The sequence below is a fragment of the Citrus clementina genome, unplaced genomic scaffold (genome assembly GCF_000493195.1).
Source record: "Citrus clementina cultivar Clemenules unplaced genomic scaffold, Citrus_clementina_v1.0 scaffold_7, whole genome shotgun sequence".
In the NCBI taxonomy this organism is placed as follows: Eukaryota; Viridiplantae; Streptophyta; class Magnoliopsida; order Sapindales; family Rutaceae; genus Citrus; species Citrus x clementina.
Window position 1 is genome coordinate 2,446,644 of NW_006262075.1, and position 19,460 is coordinate 2,466,103.

Genomic DNA, 19,460 nt, shown 5'->3' on the forward strand with positions numbered 1-19,460 from the left:
ACTTTAGTTTTGTTCAACAAGTTTATCTTCTTTTATGATTTTTAATGTAAACCATATACAAATATGTGAGTAGGTGGCTATTTTAGCGCTCAAGTCCAGAATGCTTAAGTTCATTTTTTTTCCCTCTTCTGGTTTGACTAATGACTATCACCAATTGTGTGATCTCTTCCTTTTGTATCAACTAGTTTATGAAATATTCCCAATGCTCTGGAAAACGAAGAAGATAAAGATGCAGCTCCAAAACAAGGGAGCTGAAAAGCAGTTCGTAATCAATCTTCTTTTTCACAAAGTGAAGCTGCAGATGTTTCCATGACTGTAAATGGAATGCAAGCAATGGTTTATCAATCATAATCTAAGGTATTCCCTATAAGTTGGTTAATTTAACGTCCTTCTTTGTCCACTCAAGTTTTCATTTTTGTATGAATAATTTAGTGATATAATCATAAATGGGCATGCCATAAATTTAAGGAGGTGAACAGCATATAGTCTGAAATATTTGTTGAATGAGACCTTCAAATGGTTTAATTGCCCATCCAATGTTTGTCAAAATGTCTATTTAGACTGTTTCTACATTCAATCATTTTCCTCTGTCTTTTTAGGATGATAATTATTATTTCATATTTTGAAAAATTGATATTTCATTAGATATTTACATTATATAATCTATTTACAACCAGACAAATAACTGGGATTACAATCAAATAATGACAAATAACCCTCATAAATATTCGAAGGATGTATCTCTCCACTCGCATTTCACAAGGGAAAAGAACTACAAATTAGCTCCACTCAATCATACTTAATTGAGGGAGAATTTGAGTTCATAAGTGCTTGAACTGCTCCTCTCACAAAGCGGTCCACCACTTGACCGCATACGTCATTTATTGTTAGTTCATAGATTTAAGAAGAAAGTCTCCCAATTTTGCCTCATTGGCTTCCGTTGTGTGAACTGTTTGGGAAGGAAACAGAAAGCCCAATAACAAAGTGTCACGTGTCTATATTAAGAAATTGGTTTATGTCGGGTACCCCAAGTGTTTCGGAGGGTACCTCGGGTACAGCTCGTTTAGGTATAGAGGTCAGAAAAATATTTGTAAAAATGTCAAGAGAAAGGTGAGCCAAAATCTCAAAAAGATCAGCTGATTTCATGTCAAAAAGTAAGGAAATCAACAAAAAAAATTTGTGCTGCAAAAGAGGGGACAACCACTTGTCACGCCAATAAATAAGACAAAAAGGTTAATGCTATGACAGTTGGGATCACCAGCTTTCCCCTACCACGCCTGCAAATTCTCAATAGAGTTAGCAGAGGTACGTGAGACCACCCCACTACGCCTAACTCGTATATACGCCTCAAATTTACTCTTCACGCATATTTTTGAAACCTCCAAGCCGCCATACGCATGAAAAACAAGAATATTCCTGACATGACAGCGAGGAACGCCAATTAAATAATGCTAGGTGGCACGACAGCCGGGGTACACCTTATAAATGTGGTTTAATTTTTATCAAAACAACCAACACACACCACAAAAGCTAAGGTTTCTTCCACCTCAAGCCTCCGTCACTAAGAGTTTGCAAGCTCTCTAACCTGAGAAAACCCAACTCTAACTTGAGCGTCAGATGATCGCCGGCCATCCCCAGCTCCACCTCTGACCTCTTTCTCATTGTTTTGCACATTTAAGGCGGCCTTTGAAAGTTCTCCACATCTGAAGTCGAACTTCCCACCATATTCACTACCTTCTCAGTCCTCCTTCACTCCATAAAAAATCGAGACAGTTCGTACACTTCGAACAAGCAAGGCATCCTACTTCCCAACAAAAATAAATTTGTTGTTTTTAACTTGGTTTTGTGGTGTTCATACATGCACCCAAAATATACTAAAAACATGAACAAATTAGACTTTTTATAATTTATTATATATATATTGTGGTTCTTTTGCTTTTTAATTATATTACCTTAAATTATATATTGTTCGGTATAAATTTCTAACAATATAAAATTAAAGTGTCAAAACCATTCCGTAAATCTTATATGATTTTGTTTTAGTTGTTGATGATTTGTGTTGTCAAATAATTTCATCGCATTTTTGGCATATGAATATTATAAATGCAAATTTATTTTCTGTTCAAATCTTCAAATATTCTCATATGCGATCATTAAATTCTAGTATTTGAAGTCATTATTTATATTTTGGTTAAGTGGGTGTCATAGTGAACCGAATTAATTCTATGTTGTCAGGTGTTGCCTAACTTTATGATCTCATGTTTGAATCGATGTGATGTGCTATGAAATTTTTACATATGAATATGATGAATACAATTTTCTCCTTAATAATAATAATAACAACAACAATAATAAAAAGATAATGAAATAACAGCAGAAAGCATCAAAGCCAACTCATTTTATGATGCTGACCTGATATGCAACCTTTCAATTACTATACTAAAATACTAAATATTATTGAAACATTATTCTGTTACCGAATATACCTCTTTTGCTCAATTAATCAGTGACACATGAAATTAATCTAAGCGGATAAATGGTCGCTTAATTTGAGATTAATCAATGAGATTGAAATCCCATCCGCTTTAATAATTATTGTAATACTTTTACCATTAATATAATTTGGATAACACTACGTCTACGTGGGGAATTTCTTTTCTCTTTTTGAACAAAGGCAACTGGATTTCTCATTTCTTTCGAGCAACTCGAGTGAATTAAAGACGTTGCTAATTAGAGTTTAGAAATTGCTGTTGGGTGCTCCAAGTTTATTGACAAGCTACCTGTTTTTTCTCCATTTCTTTGGTCTAATAATTTTTCATCCGTTGATGTGTGTATTTTGCGTTCTTGGTGGATTGGCATGGGCGATGGCATCGCCGCATGATGGACGACACTGAGCCCTTTCACAGTATTATAAAATTTTAAAGTTACTACTGACGGTCCAAAAGTTTCGACACAAAAGGAAGCTTGGGCTCTTATTCTGTGAGTGGGAGGCAGCCCATCATTATCTGGAATTTTTTTTCAATGACACTGATGTTTTACAATAATAAATTCAACGATACTATAATAAAAAAAATATATTGGGACTACCTTAGATTATTAAAAACAACAACAACAAAGTGTATTTCTAAAATTATTGTAATTTTATACATACAATTTGAAATCTATTACATTCTAGTTCAATAATGTTATACTTACTCGATTGAAATAATGAATTTATACTTAATTAATGTGACAAACAATGTGTTACTATTTGATGAACTCAAGTAACTGTTAATTATATAATAAAAAATAATGCTCCTTTAAAATTTAGGAAACTTGAAGTCCTACAGACTTGACCCATGCCCTCAATTGACATGGATTACCACTGAAGTGGGATTATTTAACCCTCCATATTCTCTAACTCAGCAGCCCCCGATAGTTAAATATATTTAATTTAAATTCTTAGAAATAAATAAGTTTCCTAATGCATCTTGTTAATACCAAAATTACCGTTATTCTAGTTCACTAGCATTTCAAATACTAATGGCCATTGTTCATGAAGTCTCCCACGAGTGTGTTTATAACAATAAAGGATCAGTGAAAAAAGATTAAACAAACATGGCTGCTCATATCCTTGTTTTTTCTTGAATGCGCTAGAAAAGGGCATAGTTCCCAGCCTCTCACACAATTGTTTTGGTCTTGGGGTGCTTTTGGATTGGAAACAAGAATGCAGCTACGATTGAATAAAAACCAAGATCATAATTTAAATAAAAATGATAATGGGGTTTGATAAGATATAAGAAAGGGAGTCAAATAACTCTTCTCTTACCACCGAACAATAAAGCTCCGATGTGACTCTTCAATGTTTTAAACGAACGATAAACTGCAAATGTCATATTTATTTGTATTTAAAGTAGACCGAAGGTCCGAAACGATTTGCTGTATAAAATATGAATGACAAATTATCTTTTACCATCTCAAAACCAGCGACCACAAATCATTTCACAAATAAGTTACAGTTTTTTTTTTCTTTTGTTTTGGAATCTCTCATTCTATGATTGTATCCTATAATCAATTTACTAAATTACTAGATCATCCCAATCACAAGGGACAAAAATCAAATGAGGTTTGGCTCGGTAACAATGAATCAATGATGAATGGGTTGATCATTCGCATTGCTAGCTGTTCTGTTCATATTTTTAATAAACACTTGAGAATCCGAATGGAGAAAACCAACAAAAGATTAAAAGAAAAAAAAAAAAAAAGAGAAGAAAGCATTAATAATTCTCTGGATAGAAGATCCCGAGCTCTTTAGCTAGCCAAAACGGAAATAAATAGACGTTAAAAGTACCAATAAATACAAAAAGAGCAATTAAGATTAATCATTTGCTTTAGTTGCATCCATATAGTCGCCGTCGTCATCTTCTCCATAATCCGTACTTTTCTTTCTGAAATACCTGTAATAGATGTACTGCAGTATAATCTGTTGTGATATTCGTTAAGGCATATATATATACAAATGTGTGTGCGTGTGTGTGTGTAGAGATAGTTTAAGCCATAGCTTAGGTTGATTAATTGCTTGACTGTGACTGTGAGACGAAAGTAGACAAGGATACAAATAAGTCGAGCAACACGCAGACAATGGCATCCAGCAACCATGGCATATTTGCCTTTATACTTTCCCATTCCGTGGTTCTCACAACAATACTGCACACAAAATTCAATAACTTATCACTCAATAAATGAATGGAATTTCTTTTTGGAAAAAAAAAAGAGGATTGAGAGATAATGGAGATGGAGGGAACAGAAAATTGTACCTTAAAACGTAAGTGACATTCGCGACTAATGCAAACACGAACATGAGAGGATTGAGACCCTACAATTTTCAAATTCATATTGAAGCAATCAATTCAAAATTATTAAGTAAGGTATATATTAAAATAGAGAGTGGTAAGAGCATATACATACCTCCACGCTCCCTCTTTTAATCTGGAAGTGACGATCAAATTAGAAATGAAATTAATTAGTGTTTGTTTTCTTTTTTCCTCAAAAGACGAAATTAAAATTGTTATACAATTATTGTAGCATATGATAACGCTTACGTTTAGCCATATTTGGGGGAGACGGCCGCCCATGTAAATAGCTGCCATCAGCCATCCCAGCCATTGTCCAAAAGCACTGTGCTCCATGTTATTTCCCTGCTAATTTAGACCCTAATTTATAAGTAAGCACTGAACTGGAAAAAAAAATATGTAAAATATATAAATTAAGCAAATATTACGTTTAAAAGTGTTCTTGAATGAAACCCAGCTGCCATAGCTCCCGCCAGTGCATTACTTTGGAAAGGAAGGTTAACAGATGCAGCAAGAAACGTTCCATAACCAGCCTGAAAGGAAAATGTTTTATGTTCATATATCATGGCAACTCTATTAGTATTGTTTATTACAAGAAATTTAGAGGTTGACTAAGTAATTTAATTACAGATCTTGGGATGGGCCTGGGCTGGCTAGTCGGTGGGTTCCCAGAAGATGAAAGCGTGGGAGCCGCTGCTGCCGCCTCATCATCCGACGAGGAATCGTTGTCAAGTCCCAAAGCTGAAGGCCCACTTTGCGCTGCTCTGAGAAACGTGCGAAATGGAGGAGTGCCACTGCTTGCTAACGATCTTGCTGACCTGAAATTCATATATACATGTGGTCAACATAACATATTCTTAATTACTAACTAATAACCGCACAAATCGAATGAAAATGCACACACATATGCTAGGCAAAATAGGAGAGCCATATTAATTAATGAGAGGAGCTGATTAATCATATGCATACGTGTAGTAATACTCTCTTCGAGGAGATGATTTTACTGATGCCTTGGGAATGGGAATGGCCGCGTCACCTGACTTAGGTGCCAAAGGTTTTTTCTCTTCCTCCTCCTGCAGTATCATTTTTTATTTTTTTTTTGGGTGGCAAAACAACAGAAATTAATAATGTTCCTTGTACACAGGACTTGTAATTAAAATTAAGCAGAAAAAAATAACCAAAGGAAAAAAAAAAGAGCTGGATTGACTATATGTACCCTTCGTGTAGCTTTAGTGTGGCGGCCTTTCAATCTCTTGAAAATATGATCGTAGTATACACCTTGCAGCACTAACACTACAGTACTTATGGTGTAGAGCTGTCAAAGAAATGCAGAAATAGTGAATGCGGGTGTCAATTCAACTAGTTAATTCTCTTATGTGATACAAAATATTTGGGTCAAAATTAAATGAGAAAGAAGAAATTTAAAATAAAATAAAATAAAATTGGGGGAAAAAAAGTTTCATTGAGAAAGTAACAATTAATGAACAGTACTCAGAGAGGCCATTGATCGGCAATTGGACCCAAAAGCGAATTCAGCCTAAAGGCTAAAGTAGGCCTACTCATGTGTAAAATCCTCATATAAAATGATTCAATCGAACTCTTGAAGTTGACAGGTGAATAATATATTATTATATTTATCCTCCAATATGATGATGTGAAAGTGAATTTTTTTTTTTTGTTTTTGAAAGAGCGTGAAAGTGAATTTACTAGTAGTAAAACATTAAAATTTTGGACCGATTAAAACTGAATTTTAAATTTCGATGTGATAATATCTGATTAAAAAAATTTATAACTAAGCTAATATTTTTTTTAAACTGGATTCGAAAGATTAGAGGAAAAATAAAATTAAGAAAGGATCCGAATCCTAAAATTTTTTCATTTGATGAACTAGTTAATACATTAATTTCTCTTTATCTGTTTAATTAATTTGGAGAACCTAGATTTGAATTTAAAAAGTTCTATGAAGCATGTATGATGAAGTGTCAATAATCATAGGGATAGATAGATGTAGCTAGTTAGGATGGATTTTATTTTGAAAATTGACAAGATATGTAAATAGGATTAGCTAAGGAGGAGGAGTAAGTGAATTAGATTACCAGAGCCGTGTAGAACTGGGTAGGCAGCTGCATCCAAAGATAAAACAGAAATGAAATCAGACAAAAGACTTGGACGAAATTTTTTAGTGCACAAGAAAAAGCTGACTAGCACAACTGCACAAGTTGGGTAATAAGAAATGAAAAAGAAATGGCGTCAAGATAAGTGGCAACTGAACATTAATACTCAGGGGATTCTGATCTGGACCACCATCACCAGCAGCAGCAATTAACAACAAATTTAAAGAGTATTACAGATACATCACCGGCAGTTGAAAGGCAGAGAATTCTCAGCCTGACACTCACCGTAGCCGGTTCCAGAAGACAACCCGTCAAATTAAAAATATCTCCAGCAACCCAAGTGAGGAGGAAGAGGAGCGAGACGCCGTGGCTGGACTTGGTTCGAAAGTTGGTTATGATTTGAGGGATTTCCGCAACTCCCCAACAGACGAGACTGCTGAGACCGAATCCAAATGAAAATTCATCCTTGACGTTGCAAAGGCAATCTTTGAAATACCTTTCAATCCAGCCCACACACCCTTTCCTCTCCTTCACACAATAATTTATACTCGACATCCCTTGCCCTCACCACTACCACCAACACCTTTAATTGTTCTCACTCTCTCTCTTTCAAAATCTGGTGGATGGAATTAATACAAAGTGTTCTCTTAATTATATGTAGATATATTTCTGGTTATTTTTAAACAAGAAAATTAAAGAAACAGAGAGGGCGTTTCACTTGTACAGCGGAAAGATTGTTTGTGTTGTTGAGACTCTCTGCCCTCCGCTTTGAGTGAAGAAGAGCTACCGAATCCTTGGTTATATATAGGACTGACTGAGGGGTGCATGGGAATGGGATATGCGCGCAAAATATGCTGTCATTTCGACTCGAGGGGCCAATTGTGAATTGGAAAAATGTTTAAAAGATAAGACCATTACTAGCCCAACAATAGTCTATCATCCTACGAATTGTACATGCAGATTCTACCTCTTAGTGCAACCAATATTTGTCGCCTTTCGAGTACCTATGGAGAGAGAGTGAGAGACTCAGATACATGTTATTATGTGGTACGCATATTCTCCTGCGGATGCTTTCTGTTGGTCCATGGCCAGTGCCCAAAGCTGCCCCCAAGTTAATTAACGGTCCATATTTTATATATATATATATATATATATATAATGCTCCCTCGGTAATTGACGGTCCCAAATTCAACGTGACTTTGACAACTTTCCTTAATTCTCGAGTTTTATTGGCAATCGGCATTTTCTAATTCGTTTAACACCTTGTCTTTCTCCCAAAAAAAAAAGAAAAAATAAAAAAAAAGCTTATATAGTCTAAATATGATATATCCCCTAGATGAGTCCACTGATTAATAGTAATTAGATGTAGCTAGTTTTTTTTTTTTTTTTGTTATCATATATATGTCGTCATTATTTAGTTTAAAATTATAGATTATCCTTGAGGATATATATCCGAGGGCAACTTTATTAGTGCGTGTGTTTAGGTCTTGTATCACATTATTTCTTTGTTGGTGAGTTATTTGCAAAGCTGAGCGGCCATTAGTAAGTTCAAAAAGCATGTCACTGTACCGACAGTATGTTACGTCAACACAGAGTATGTTAAAAGAGCATCTGCCGCAGGTTCAGTTTTGAACCAAACCCAAAAGGCTGACTAAGTTCAAAATGGTAGAAATGACATGACAAGTATAAATATCACGCGCAAGCCCTACATAAATTTTCTTTTTTTCTTTTTTTTTTCATGTCAATATTTTATCAGCCGTAGGCCTGCAGTCCTTTTTTTTTTTTTTTTTTTTTGCCCTTTCAGTTGAATTTAACCTCGGAAACTTCTGGGTTATGAGGTAAATAATTTGATCGAAAAGCCATATTGTGATGCTTCATTTTCATTATCTCATCTGTTAGAATACTATTTCAAAATTTTGATCATTTCTTTCTTATAATTTTTTTCATTTCAAGAGAAGTATCTGTTTCCAAGCTTAGGGCCTTGCCTTGCTCCTCTAGAACATATTCGTCACATATGTTTGTTTGTTTTTTTCAATCTAACGATCATGAATAAAATTCGGCTACTTGATTGATGACTTTCCGTGATGTCGTTTGTTATATATCCGAATTCAAGTCAACAACTTCTTCATCAAGAGTTTATCTGCATTGTGGTGGGATATACTTGTAGATTAAAATTTATAGGTATTAAGTATTTGAAATATCTTGCTACTGCATTTTGCAAGTCAAGTTAATTTTATTTCGAACTTACAGGATGAAAAATTATAATTACCTCATACTCTCAACTTTTATAAGGTCAAGGCTATGTTATATTATATTTAGCATACATCGCGTACAAAAGTTACATCCAATAGCTCAAATAATTATTGCACAACCAAATAACACTTTTAACTTGTTAGGTGTATTTGTTTTGATGTATGTTATATTATCATGATCCTAGATTTTAATCTTACAACTACAACTCTTTTTTTTCCCCCATAAAATCACTACACTTCGATACTAAGAGAGACTTAAGTTGGCTAAACACCTCCCCATCTCATACTTGATATTGAAGATTCAAGTAAGTCTCTGTGTGCGTAAGTTCATTTATTTGTAGTTTATTTTGCAATAATTATAGATGCACCGAAGTTAGTGCAAAAATAACACGCCATTACCATAAGAGTACAATATTTTTAATAATAAAAAAAAATCACTACTAGACAAATTTTTTTTTTGTCTGTTATAATTTTTGTGCGAGTTTTTAGTGCATACAAACATCATTACTCTTTTATTTTGGTTTCACATTTAAGATCGGGATTGGGATCCAGTCGGATCAGTCCTAACATACATACTATTGTGCTTTATTAACCAATATCTGATATTATTGTAGTCTCTAGACTTTAATATATATATATATATATATAAAGTTGAGACTTGAGGAGGTGATGTAGCATCACCATTTCTCATCTTTGTATATTCTCTATTATCTAATAAATAGAGAAATTTTCTTTTAGATTTGACTTTTCATCTTCTCATAATTAATTTGATTGTTATTACACAATAACAATTATGTAAAGATTTTAATGAGGCATATTCTTTGTAATGAACATCCAAGGGGGAGTGTTATGATTTTATTAAAATAAATGTAGATGTTCATAATATATATCTCATAGTCTCTCCACTATCTCTATAATATATTCTCTCATTTTATTCTTTATCTTACGTTACTTATTTATTTGTATTGCTGGCTAATAGTTTTTTTTGTTTTTTATAAGGTTGACTCATCTTAAAAAAAAATCAATTCATATTTTTTATCAATTTCATCAAGTGTAAAGTAAGAAAAAAAAGATAATACTAAATTTTTTTTTTAAAACCGCGTGAAGCACGGTTTTATTTTCTAATATCTTTATATTTTAAATGTCCAAAGTAAATGTTCCTGGTCGTCATTTTCCGAAGTGTTTTAATATAAACAAAAGCAGCATACTGCAGTTACGTGTCCGTGAGTTAATTAGGCGATTTGCATTTTACAATGCACAAAGCCGAAGGAAAGCGAAAGCAAAGGCTAAGCATATCCGATCCGATCCTCGACGATGAGATGGTGACATATGACACTGCAACACTGCGCCGCGTCTGGGACTATATATGTCAATGTTGTGTGATACGTGTCGTTTTTATTGTCGCTAGCTTGTGTGTTTCATGTTTATCCTCGACCTCGCTGGTTGATGGTGTTGAGACTTCGAGCGTTTGTTGTATCAATTATAAAGTGGAAGACGTCGTGTCGCATTATTCTACTTGGATGTAAACGTATTTGGACTCATTGCACTCCAAACAAAAAAAGTAATAACAATTCAGTATAATTACGAAATTGGTCTGAGAATTAAGGAAAGGGTTATGGTTTGAGATAACGGAATCAAATATATTGTTTATTACTTTTCAAAAGGCAATTTCAGTAATATGATATCATTAAAAGTCCACGTGTCGCGCAATCTAGCATGAATGGAGCCTCTAATGACTGATAAGTCACTATCCCTTAAATTTTTTTTTTATTTTTAAGGGAAGTGGGTATTAATTTGTTTAATTATTTATTTGTGATAACCTATACAAATGGGAGGTTTAAATCCTAAATTTCTTGTGTTTCAAAATAAAGTGACATTACAGATACATTAACATTACCAACACAATTAATTGTCACCCATTATTAATTATTCTATGTTTTGATATAATTTTAGTTCAGGCCAAAAATATTAGAGAACTTCACTTTAAAAGGTGGTCTGGTGAATGATAGTACCTCTAAGGACATCATTATATCTTTTTTAACAAGTAGCAAATTGTTATTGGCTATTCCTTTCCTTAGGTAGAGACTATGGAGCATTTTAATTACTCATCTTGAGTCTTTTGGGCTCTTTAGGATTGGACATCTGTCATATGTGAGATTGTTTATGCCGATAACATGTCTCAACCTTTTATTGGCTTATTTCAAATCAACCAATTGGGTTAAGGGAGCTATTGTTCAAATAGTAGTTGAGCTAGCTCTCTCTTTTATTCTTGGTGCATGTAATTATTGGAGAGATATTTTTTAAGGGAGTCCTGGTGGTATTGCATTGTTCGTATGTGTAGTGATTTTGGTGGAGGGGTTGTCACTGTGACATGTGGCAACTCTAAAGTATTTTTGGAGACATTTTCTACATTTTTTAGGATATTGAGGTGGCTCACGCTCTCTTCTTGAGATTTTCCTATTTTATCCTCGTCTTTTCAATTTTCTTTTCATATTTTGTAACGACATATTGGAGATGCGGCTATTACACACGTGTCACACTCTAATTGCATGACTGAATTTTACCATCAACAGTTTATTAATTTATTAAGCTCTTGACTATACAATACTAGTTTACTAATTAATAATATCTTAATTATACAATGCTTATGGCAATCCCACCAATTGAGCAAAAGTTGAAAAGAGAAAAAGAATTTAAAAGGAAAAAAAAAAAGGACCGTCAAATTTTGGAAAGTCTTCGAAAGTTCAAAATATTATATAATTATATATCTATATACATCTATGGTCCGCGAGGAAAAGTCTTGGCTGGTTTCACTGGGAGTTTTTATACTCCATCATCATTCAGTCATTCACTCATCGCTGGACAAAAGATGTTTCTTAAAAGGCTTTGTTATTTTGTAATTGTAAGGCTATTGGACCAAAGCTACATTAAGTTGGCATAAATGGGCCCATTCTCGTTGTGCAGACCCAAAACCGAAGAACTTGCCCAGTGTGCAGACGTAATAATATATTCCGAGTTGGATATCTATTCAAGATACGGTGCTGATATTATGAAACTAATGAGCACAACATTGAGCACGTAACGTTGCATTTCTCGCTCCCTCCCTCTCTCTCTCGGCTCTCTCTCAGCTTTCCCTCTTGTCTCGCTCCCTCACTCTCTCTTCTCCCAAATCTACAGCTATCATGTCTCTCTCACCCCCTTTGCTCAGCCATCGTTGTCTGATCTCCAACAATTGCCGTAAGATAATTTGTTTCAATTCATTACATTAATATGAAATGTGATTTGTCAAGGGTTTTGAATTAGTAAATTATTTGTTAGGATTCAAAGTGTGCTGTAGATTATTTTAATTTGAAATTTGGGTTGTTTTGAAACAAAGAATCGATTTTTTTTTTTTAATTGGTATAACAATTTCATATTGTTAGAGGAAACAAATTATCGGACATTTTTGAAATCTATATAATAATTTGCAATATATGATTATCTTTTCATAATTTATAGCATATTTTACTTGTATGTGGCTGACTTTACCAATCTTCTGTTGTTACCAGTTCGTTACTATGAATTATACTCATTTTGTAGAAAAAAAAAAGCATATGGAAAAGAAAGACAGAGTTGAAAAGCAGGAGAAATTCAGAAGGACAAATAGCGAAGGGAAATTGAGAAAATTGAGCGAGACGAGAGAGAGATAGAGAGTGAGAGAGAGCAAGGAAGCAAGACAAGAGAGAGAGAGAGAGTCGAGAATTTTGCATTTTGAGCACAACAGTAAGTTTTTATACTGAGTACAAAACGTAATTTGCTGCGCTAGTGTTGTTCTCACTATTGTGAGAACATTAGTTTCCATTCAAGTTATCATCTACTTAGATTAGATCGTACTCATTCAAAATTATTTAGATTGTGAGTATGGAGATTTTAAAAATTATCCAATTGGATATTGGACGGACATAAATATTATTTATTTTATCTATTGTAGATCCTTATATTCAGTTTTAAGATTTCTAATTTGATGAAATTAAAATTGAAAAAAAGAAACAAACCTGCTGTGTTTTTAAAAACAGCCTTATTAAATGATGATGATGATGATAATACTTAATTTTAAAAATTGTATACAAAAAATAAATCCAATAATGTTATGTGACATTGCCGGTAACACTATTTCGTACCATCAAACCTTTGTGATCTATGCAATAGTACTGATTTCATTAATTAAAAAAAAATTGTAATGTCCAAAAGGGTGATGGAAGCTTAGCGCCAACATCAAATAGGAGTAGAGTACTGTAACAATGATCAAACTCATTGGATGTCACCGACATTGATTCAATTAGCGATGCATTTCGGCGGTGCGAAAAATGACTCAAGTTGTTGCCATCCTTTAGGGTGACATTTGCACCATCATCATTTAGTTTCTGTCGTCAAATTTAGTACTGTTGCATAGGATTGGGTCTATGGGGGGTTAAAAACCACTCTTGGGACTACCGAGAGATGAATGAAGTTAAATAATTTAATATTTATTCTCTGAGCACCAATTGTTTTTTTAGAAGAATATGCATCTAAAACTGGATATGAATATGACCTATTTATTATGAATAATTAAGAATTTATCGCATATATAAATAATATTCATAGTCATCCATATCCGGCTTGCCAATCCTCGTGAATATAATTCCTTGGCAGGAATCAGGATTAATTGATTACTTAGAGAAGTAGATTCCACTTGATGTCTGGATTTGACCCTCTTGCTCGTTCCCGTTTCGTGCGATATATGAATGAAACTGTTCCCATTAATTCACAAGGCTTAAGCCTTAAGCTGCTAAAATTCATTCCAGTTTCTAAAATTTTGCCCGCAGATTATGCGCTCTTAACATATTGCCTTTCTACAACCTTGCCAAATTCTCCGTATATAACGCCCGTAATCGGTCCTCTGACGAAGGGCATCTGTTAATATTGTTTATGAATTTGTGTCAAAATCTTAGACAAAGGTTTAAAGCTCTCGGCCAAAAATTTGGGGTATGTTGGAGAAAGAAACCCGACACGGCGTGAAACACACGCATACATACGCAGTGAAGACAGGAACTTATTGAAAATGGAAACATCAATTATACGTACGTTGAACCACTTGCAAGCACATTGCGCGTTAGGCATCATCCATTTCAATTCCAATTCCCATTAAAGAGCAGTACTAATAACCAAACCTAGCTACAGGGTACATATGCCTAGAGAAGGCAACGTCTGGACAAACACATTATAATTTAGGCAATTGTCAATTATAGACAACTAAAAATCAATTAGTCAATTAAAAATGTTTAATTTTTTCAACTTTGTAATCTAACTGGCATACAGCCATTTACTTGGAAGAACAATCTGTCACTTTGTCTTTGAGAGCAAAGTGAACCTAAAAAGATACAACGGATGCAGCTTTTTTATTTTCCTAATCAATTAACTCAATGGTTAGGCTCGTGATTTTCACACCCTGTATGCGTGCGTGAGATTGAGACACACGCATATGCATTATTAAAATGGACAGTGGTCAATCAACGTCGGGACCCTTTACGAAGCTGCCATGCAATTTCCTCGCCACTAAAAGTCTTTAAGTTATTATTCACTCTTTTCAGTATCAATCTTCCAAGCAACTTCATGCCAACTATATTGGTTAATCTTTCAAAGCAGCAATAAAGATTCACTGTGATGCCAGTTCATACATATAAATATAGAGTATTGATCTGGTCCAATTATATTGGTAAATCTTTTAAACTTTATCAAAGTTGAGAATTTTTTTCAAATTTTAATAAACTTGAGATCCTAAATTAAAACATTTCTTCGGTATACATATATCACTATAAAAGCAGCTGTTACGTGAATCTATATTAATTGTTAAGAGTGTTATATATTGACATATCCATTAACAAGGAAAACATATGGCAACCGATGATAACAAGGTTGCAGGTTCTAAGCCATCTAATTCTAAGTGGTTCTTTTCTAACAAGGGTCATGGGTTAAGCCTTCACCGTCGTCGATCAAAGTCAAAGTCTAGTTCTTCATCGTCAACAACAACAACAACATTAAGCTCTCCAAACTCCTCCTTGTCTGCATGCGAACCCAAAAAGATCACAAAAGAAGATGAGTTGAAGCAAGTCTTTCGTCATTTTGATGGTGATGGAGACGGGAAAATTTCGGCTCTCGAACTTAGGGCTTACTTTGGTTCCATTGGTGAGTACATGTCATACGAAGAGGCTCGAGCAGCGATTGATGATTTTGACACCGATGGTGACAGTTTATTGGATTTTCAAGATTTCACGAGGATGCTGCTCAAAGACGATCGAGGCGATGGCGATGACGAGGATCTGAAGAAGGCCTTTGAGATGTTTGAATTGGAGAAGAAAGGGTGCATAACTCCAAAAGGTTTGCAAAGGATGTTGAATCGCCTTGGAGATTCTAAATCTTATGACGAGTGCGTTGCCATGATTCAAGTCTTTGATACTGATGGCAACGGAGTTCTTGATTATCATGAGTTTTCCCAAATGATGGCTTAATTACTATTTATTTGCTACCTACGTGCCCACTTTCGAATTAAGTTGTTGTGTAAATTAATTTATTATTATAACCATCTCTCTCGTGGTTAAGACAAAAAATAAAAATAAAATTATCATATCTCTCTAAATAGTTTCCTTAATAGATTTTATATAATTTATTTGTATAAATAAATTTATATGTATTTCTTTTCTTATGATGATGATAGACTCACTTTTTTTAAAAAAAATATAAAAAATTTTTGATTTTAATTTATTAAAAATTATTATTTTTATTTGTGAATGATATCTCCATTTTATTAAAATAAAGATATCTTCGTTAGAAAAAATTATATATATTTATTGTTTAATAAACTAAACATAAATATATTCTTTCCCTTTGAGTCATAAAAAGGATATTTGAAAATAATTGAATTGAAATATGATATGGTATAATTCTACTAAATTTTTCATTCTTTTTCTTTTTGTTGTCTGAACCACGAGGTGGCTCCAAGTAGGCCTCAACTGTAAGAGACACTTTTAAGTCCTTATCACAACCCAAATTAATTTCCGTTCGCACCGGGTTGACCCATAAAGGATAAAATGCTGGTCAAAGAAGTGATTCTATACAAGAGCGAAGCTTGAACTCTTAACCTCTTTTAAAGAGTGAGAGTGCCGAACCACTCATACCAACCAACTTTGGTTAATTCTTTTTTCTTTTTAAGAGATAAGGTAAGGTATAAAATATCGTAAAGTTGTGCCATCGTTGAACTAAAAGAGCATGTATATATTCATGTCATGCCATCTGTAGAAAAAATCCTTAATTAACGCAGAAGCAAGTTTGGCGGGTATCTGTATATTAATATTTATTAGGAAAACTTATCGAAAGAAACAACATTATTAGCTTTAAGCAAGACATTTGCCCGGGGCGAGTGACTTTTTTAGAAGCTTTTTCGGTTGCCCATCGGACTCCAGCTGGATTGTCGGACAGGTAACGACTAAAGGTTAGATGCTGCACAGGTAAGGATTAGAATTTTGTGATACACAAATTTTTAACCTTTAGAGGCTTTTTTGTTCTTTTTAAAACCTTAGAAAAGCAAAAGAGAAATTTTATTTAAAAATATTCATTAAAAAAAAAAAACAGACAGATGAATAAGTTGATAGTTGGGAAACTATTTGCTACGGTGAGCGACCGACTCACTGTTTTATTGCGCATTCAGCACGTGTCCATTGTATTTTCTATACTTTTATTAGTTTTATTCTTTTTTTTTCGTATCCAATATCTTATATTCTTATTTGACTTAAATATCATGAAGTGGAGTTATTAGAACCCATCAAAGTGCTCTCTAAACTTATTTTTAAAAAATAAATTCATTATAAAAAATTTAAAATTTGAAAATCTTAAAATGACCCTTCACTAATCACTTTCTCTTATTACCTTATAACTGAATATTCTCTCTCAACTCTCATGTTCTACAAAATAAACACTCAAATTCACTCTTTTTTTTAATTCTTTTTTTTTTTTGCATGCCATGAACTATATTTCATGCTTTCTATATATAATAACTTTTTTTTCTTATATTCATTAGCTCTTGCATTTGGTAAAAATTAATTTCTTAATATTCATTAACTTTTATAACAGTTAAAATTTTGTTGATGTTTTTTTCAAATGGTAGGTTTTGTTCCTCTTGACTAGTGATAATTATTTGCAGGTAAAAGAATACATCTTAATGAATTTATGAAAATTTGTAAAATTAAAAAGAGAAACAAAATAAATGGTTAATTAAGTAATTTTCTAAAAATTATTTACATAATAAAATTCTTAATTGAAAAGAAGGTGCAGAGAAAAAATTGCCAGGTTCAAATAACCTCACCTAAAATCATCCCATATGTTTATGATAATTATAGCCATACCACTTCCAATTTTACCCCATTACCTCTTTAAAGGTCAAACATAATGTATTTTGAGCACGTCTCCTAGTTACTTCTCTAAGAGTATTACTAAAAGGCTAATCAAATGAAATAAGAGAAGAGGAGAAGAGAAAAAAACCCAAAAAAAAAAAAAGAGGAGATATTCATTGTCAAACCAAACAATGTATATTGAAATTCATCCTTAATTTCTCTTTCCTTTTCTTTAAACGTCTTACCTCTCCTCTCATTTCTTCCCATGAAAAATGAGAAGGATATTTGTGAAGAAACAACGACAATAAGCAATGCAACTACAATAATTACGTTGACTGTATTCTTTGAACTTTAGGGGACAATTTTTTTTTTTAATGCATCATGTTTACATTAAATAAAAGAAAATAAATGATATAGTATTTCTCAGTAAAAGAATCATACTTTAATCCATCAATAGGAACATATTCAAATAAATAGAATTGTATATGTATAAAAAAAAATGAAGAGCGGTTAATAGGAGAGTCGAGAGATGACATGGATCCTCAGGGATTTCCGGGCCTTCGGCCATGCAAGTTCAATTACAACTGCCTGTCTGAGACCATTTCAGCAATTTTCTTTTTCGTAGGACCAGGATTTGCAGGAAGGTGTCCAAATGTCGGCGTAGAACAGAATTCAGAACTGGGAGGGAGAGTCCTGAGGATGTAAAGTCAAAACAATACTGGAACGGTTGTTCCGACGCCACGTCACCAAGGGGTAGGTTAGAGAAACGACTTTATGTAATTTGGACTTTGTATTGCACTAGTATTGTATTGGTATAGCCAGCTATATTGGTCCTTTTTGTGTGCTTTAATTTGTTCACAAAATCTATATCTATTTAATATAACTATCTAATGAAAAAGGAATTTCCTTTGCATGCTTTAAAAGACTCTGGCCCCGTTTGGGATTGAAGTTGAAACTCAATAAGCTGCTTATTTTATAATTTTTGATAAAAATAGTGTTTTGTAAATTTTGTAAAAGCAGCTTATTTCATAATTTTCTCCATTTCGTCAGCAGCTTTTAAAAACAGGTAGAGGGTTACTTTTCGTAATCAACTTATTCAATAAGATACTATGCCTTTTTAAAATACTTATTGTAACCTTAATATTTTGATAAAAAGACAATTATATCGTACTTATCCATAAACCATAATATATCAATCATTAGATATTATATAACTGCCACAATTTTATTGCAAAAAAATTATTGTGAATGTAATACATGTTACTTTTTATTTTATTTAGATTATGTAAAAGTATAAATTTTTATCATATTTTATGTAATAGATTATAAAGTTTTTCATATTTTTCTTAATTGAGTTTTTTAATTAATTTTACATATTTAAGAAAAAAATGTGTAAACAATTTATTAAACATAAAATTAAAAAAATTAAAACGTATATCCATTTTGGTCATTATATAATACAACAACACTTTCGTAATAAGATTTACCAAATGCATGTACTTTACTTTTCAAACTCACAGCAGCCGTCATAGCATAGGTTACCAAACACCAAGCTACTTTTTTAATCAGCAGCTTATTTCATCTGTACAGTACAACCAGCTTATTTCATCAACCTCTGCAATCTCAAACTGGCCCTAAATATTGAAGAGAGAGAAGCACTATCTCATTTTAAAAATCTTATTTAGAGAGTTTTTTAAGAACTCTTTTTATTAATATAATTTTTAAATAATTAGTAAAATCTCATTTGAAGAGTTTTTAATAATAGCTTCGGGTGTAAATTTATATTTAGCTTTGTATAATACTATAATATGACTCGACTAATTTCTCGAATAATATGATATTTGGGAATCTGTTTCA

General features: G+C 33.0%; 2 protein-coding genes and 1 long non-coding RNA gene across 4 annotated transcripts; 2 read left to right on the forward strand and 1 right to left on the reverse strand.

Annotated features, from left to right (window-relative positions):
* Positions 1–4,135: 4,135 nt before the first annotated feature.
* On the reverse strand, positions 4,136–7,809 carry LOC18037282 (probable vacuolar amino acid transporter YPQ1). Of its 2 annotated transcripts, none has more exons than XM_024180960.1 (11): positions 7,232–7,809; positions 6,929–6,955; positions 6,049–6,147; positions 5,802–5,905; positions 5,461–5,650; positions 5,261–5,365; positions 5,082–5,180; positions 4,948–4,968; positions 4,797–4,855; positions 4,596–4,686; positions 4,136–4,462 (listed from the first exon to the last, which is right to left on the reverse strand). In XM_024180960.1, the coding sequence occupies exons 1-11, from the start codon at positions 7,499–7,501 to the stop codon at positions 4,358–4,360; spliced, it is 1,170 nt and encodes a 389-aa protein (XP_024036728.1). In that variant the 5' UTR covers positions 7,502–7,809; the 3' UTR covers positions 4,136–4,357. The 2 variants fall into 2 exon arrangements, with proteins under 2 accessions (XP_024036728.1, XP_006425752.1); XM_006425689.2 differs by having other exon boundaries at positions 5,082–5,177; positions 7,232–7,808.
* A 4,442-nt stretch (positions 7,810–12,251) lies between these two features.
* LOC112096854 lies at positions 12,252–12,787 on the forward strand. Its single transcript, XR_002904691.1, has 2 exons — positions 12,252–12,435; positions 12,747–12,787. It is a non-coding gene; the product is annotated as an uncharacterized LOC112096854 (long non-coding RNA).
* Positions 12,788–15,019: 2,232 nt separating this feature from the next.
* LOC18037283 (probable calcium-binding protein CML41) lies at positions 15,020–15,742 on the forward strand. Its single transcript, XM_006425691.2, has one exon. It carries the CDS (start codon positions 15,111–15,113, stop codon positions 15,723–15,725), a length of 615 nt encoding a protein of 204 aa, XP_006425754.1. The 5' UTR covers positions 15,020–15,110; the 3' UTR covers positions 15,726–15,742.
* Positions 15,743–19,460: the final 3,718 nt, after the last annotated feature.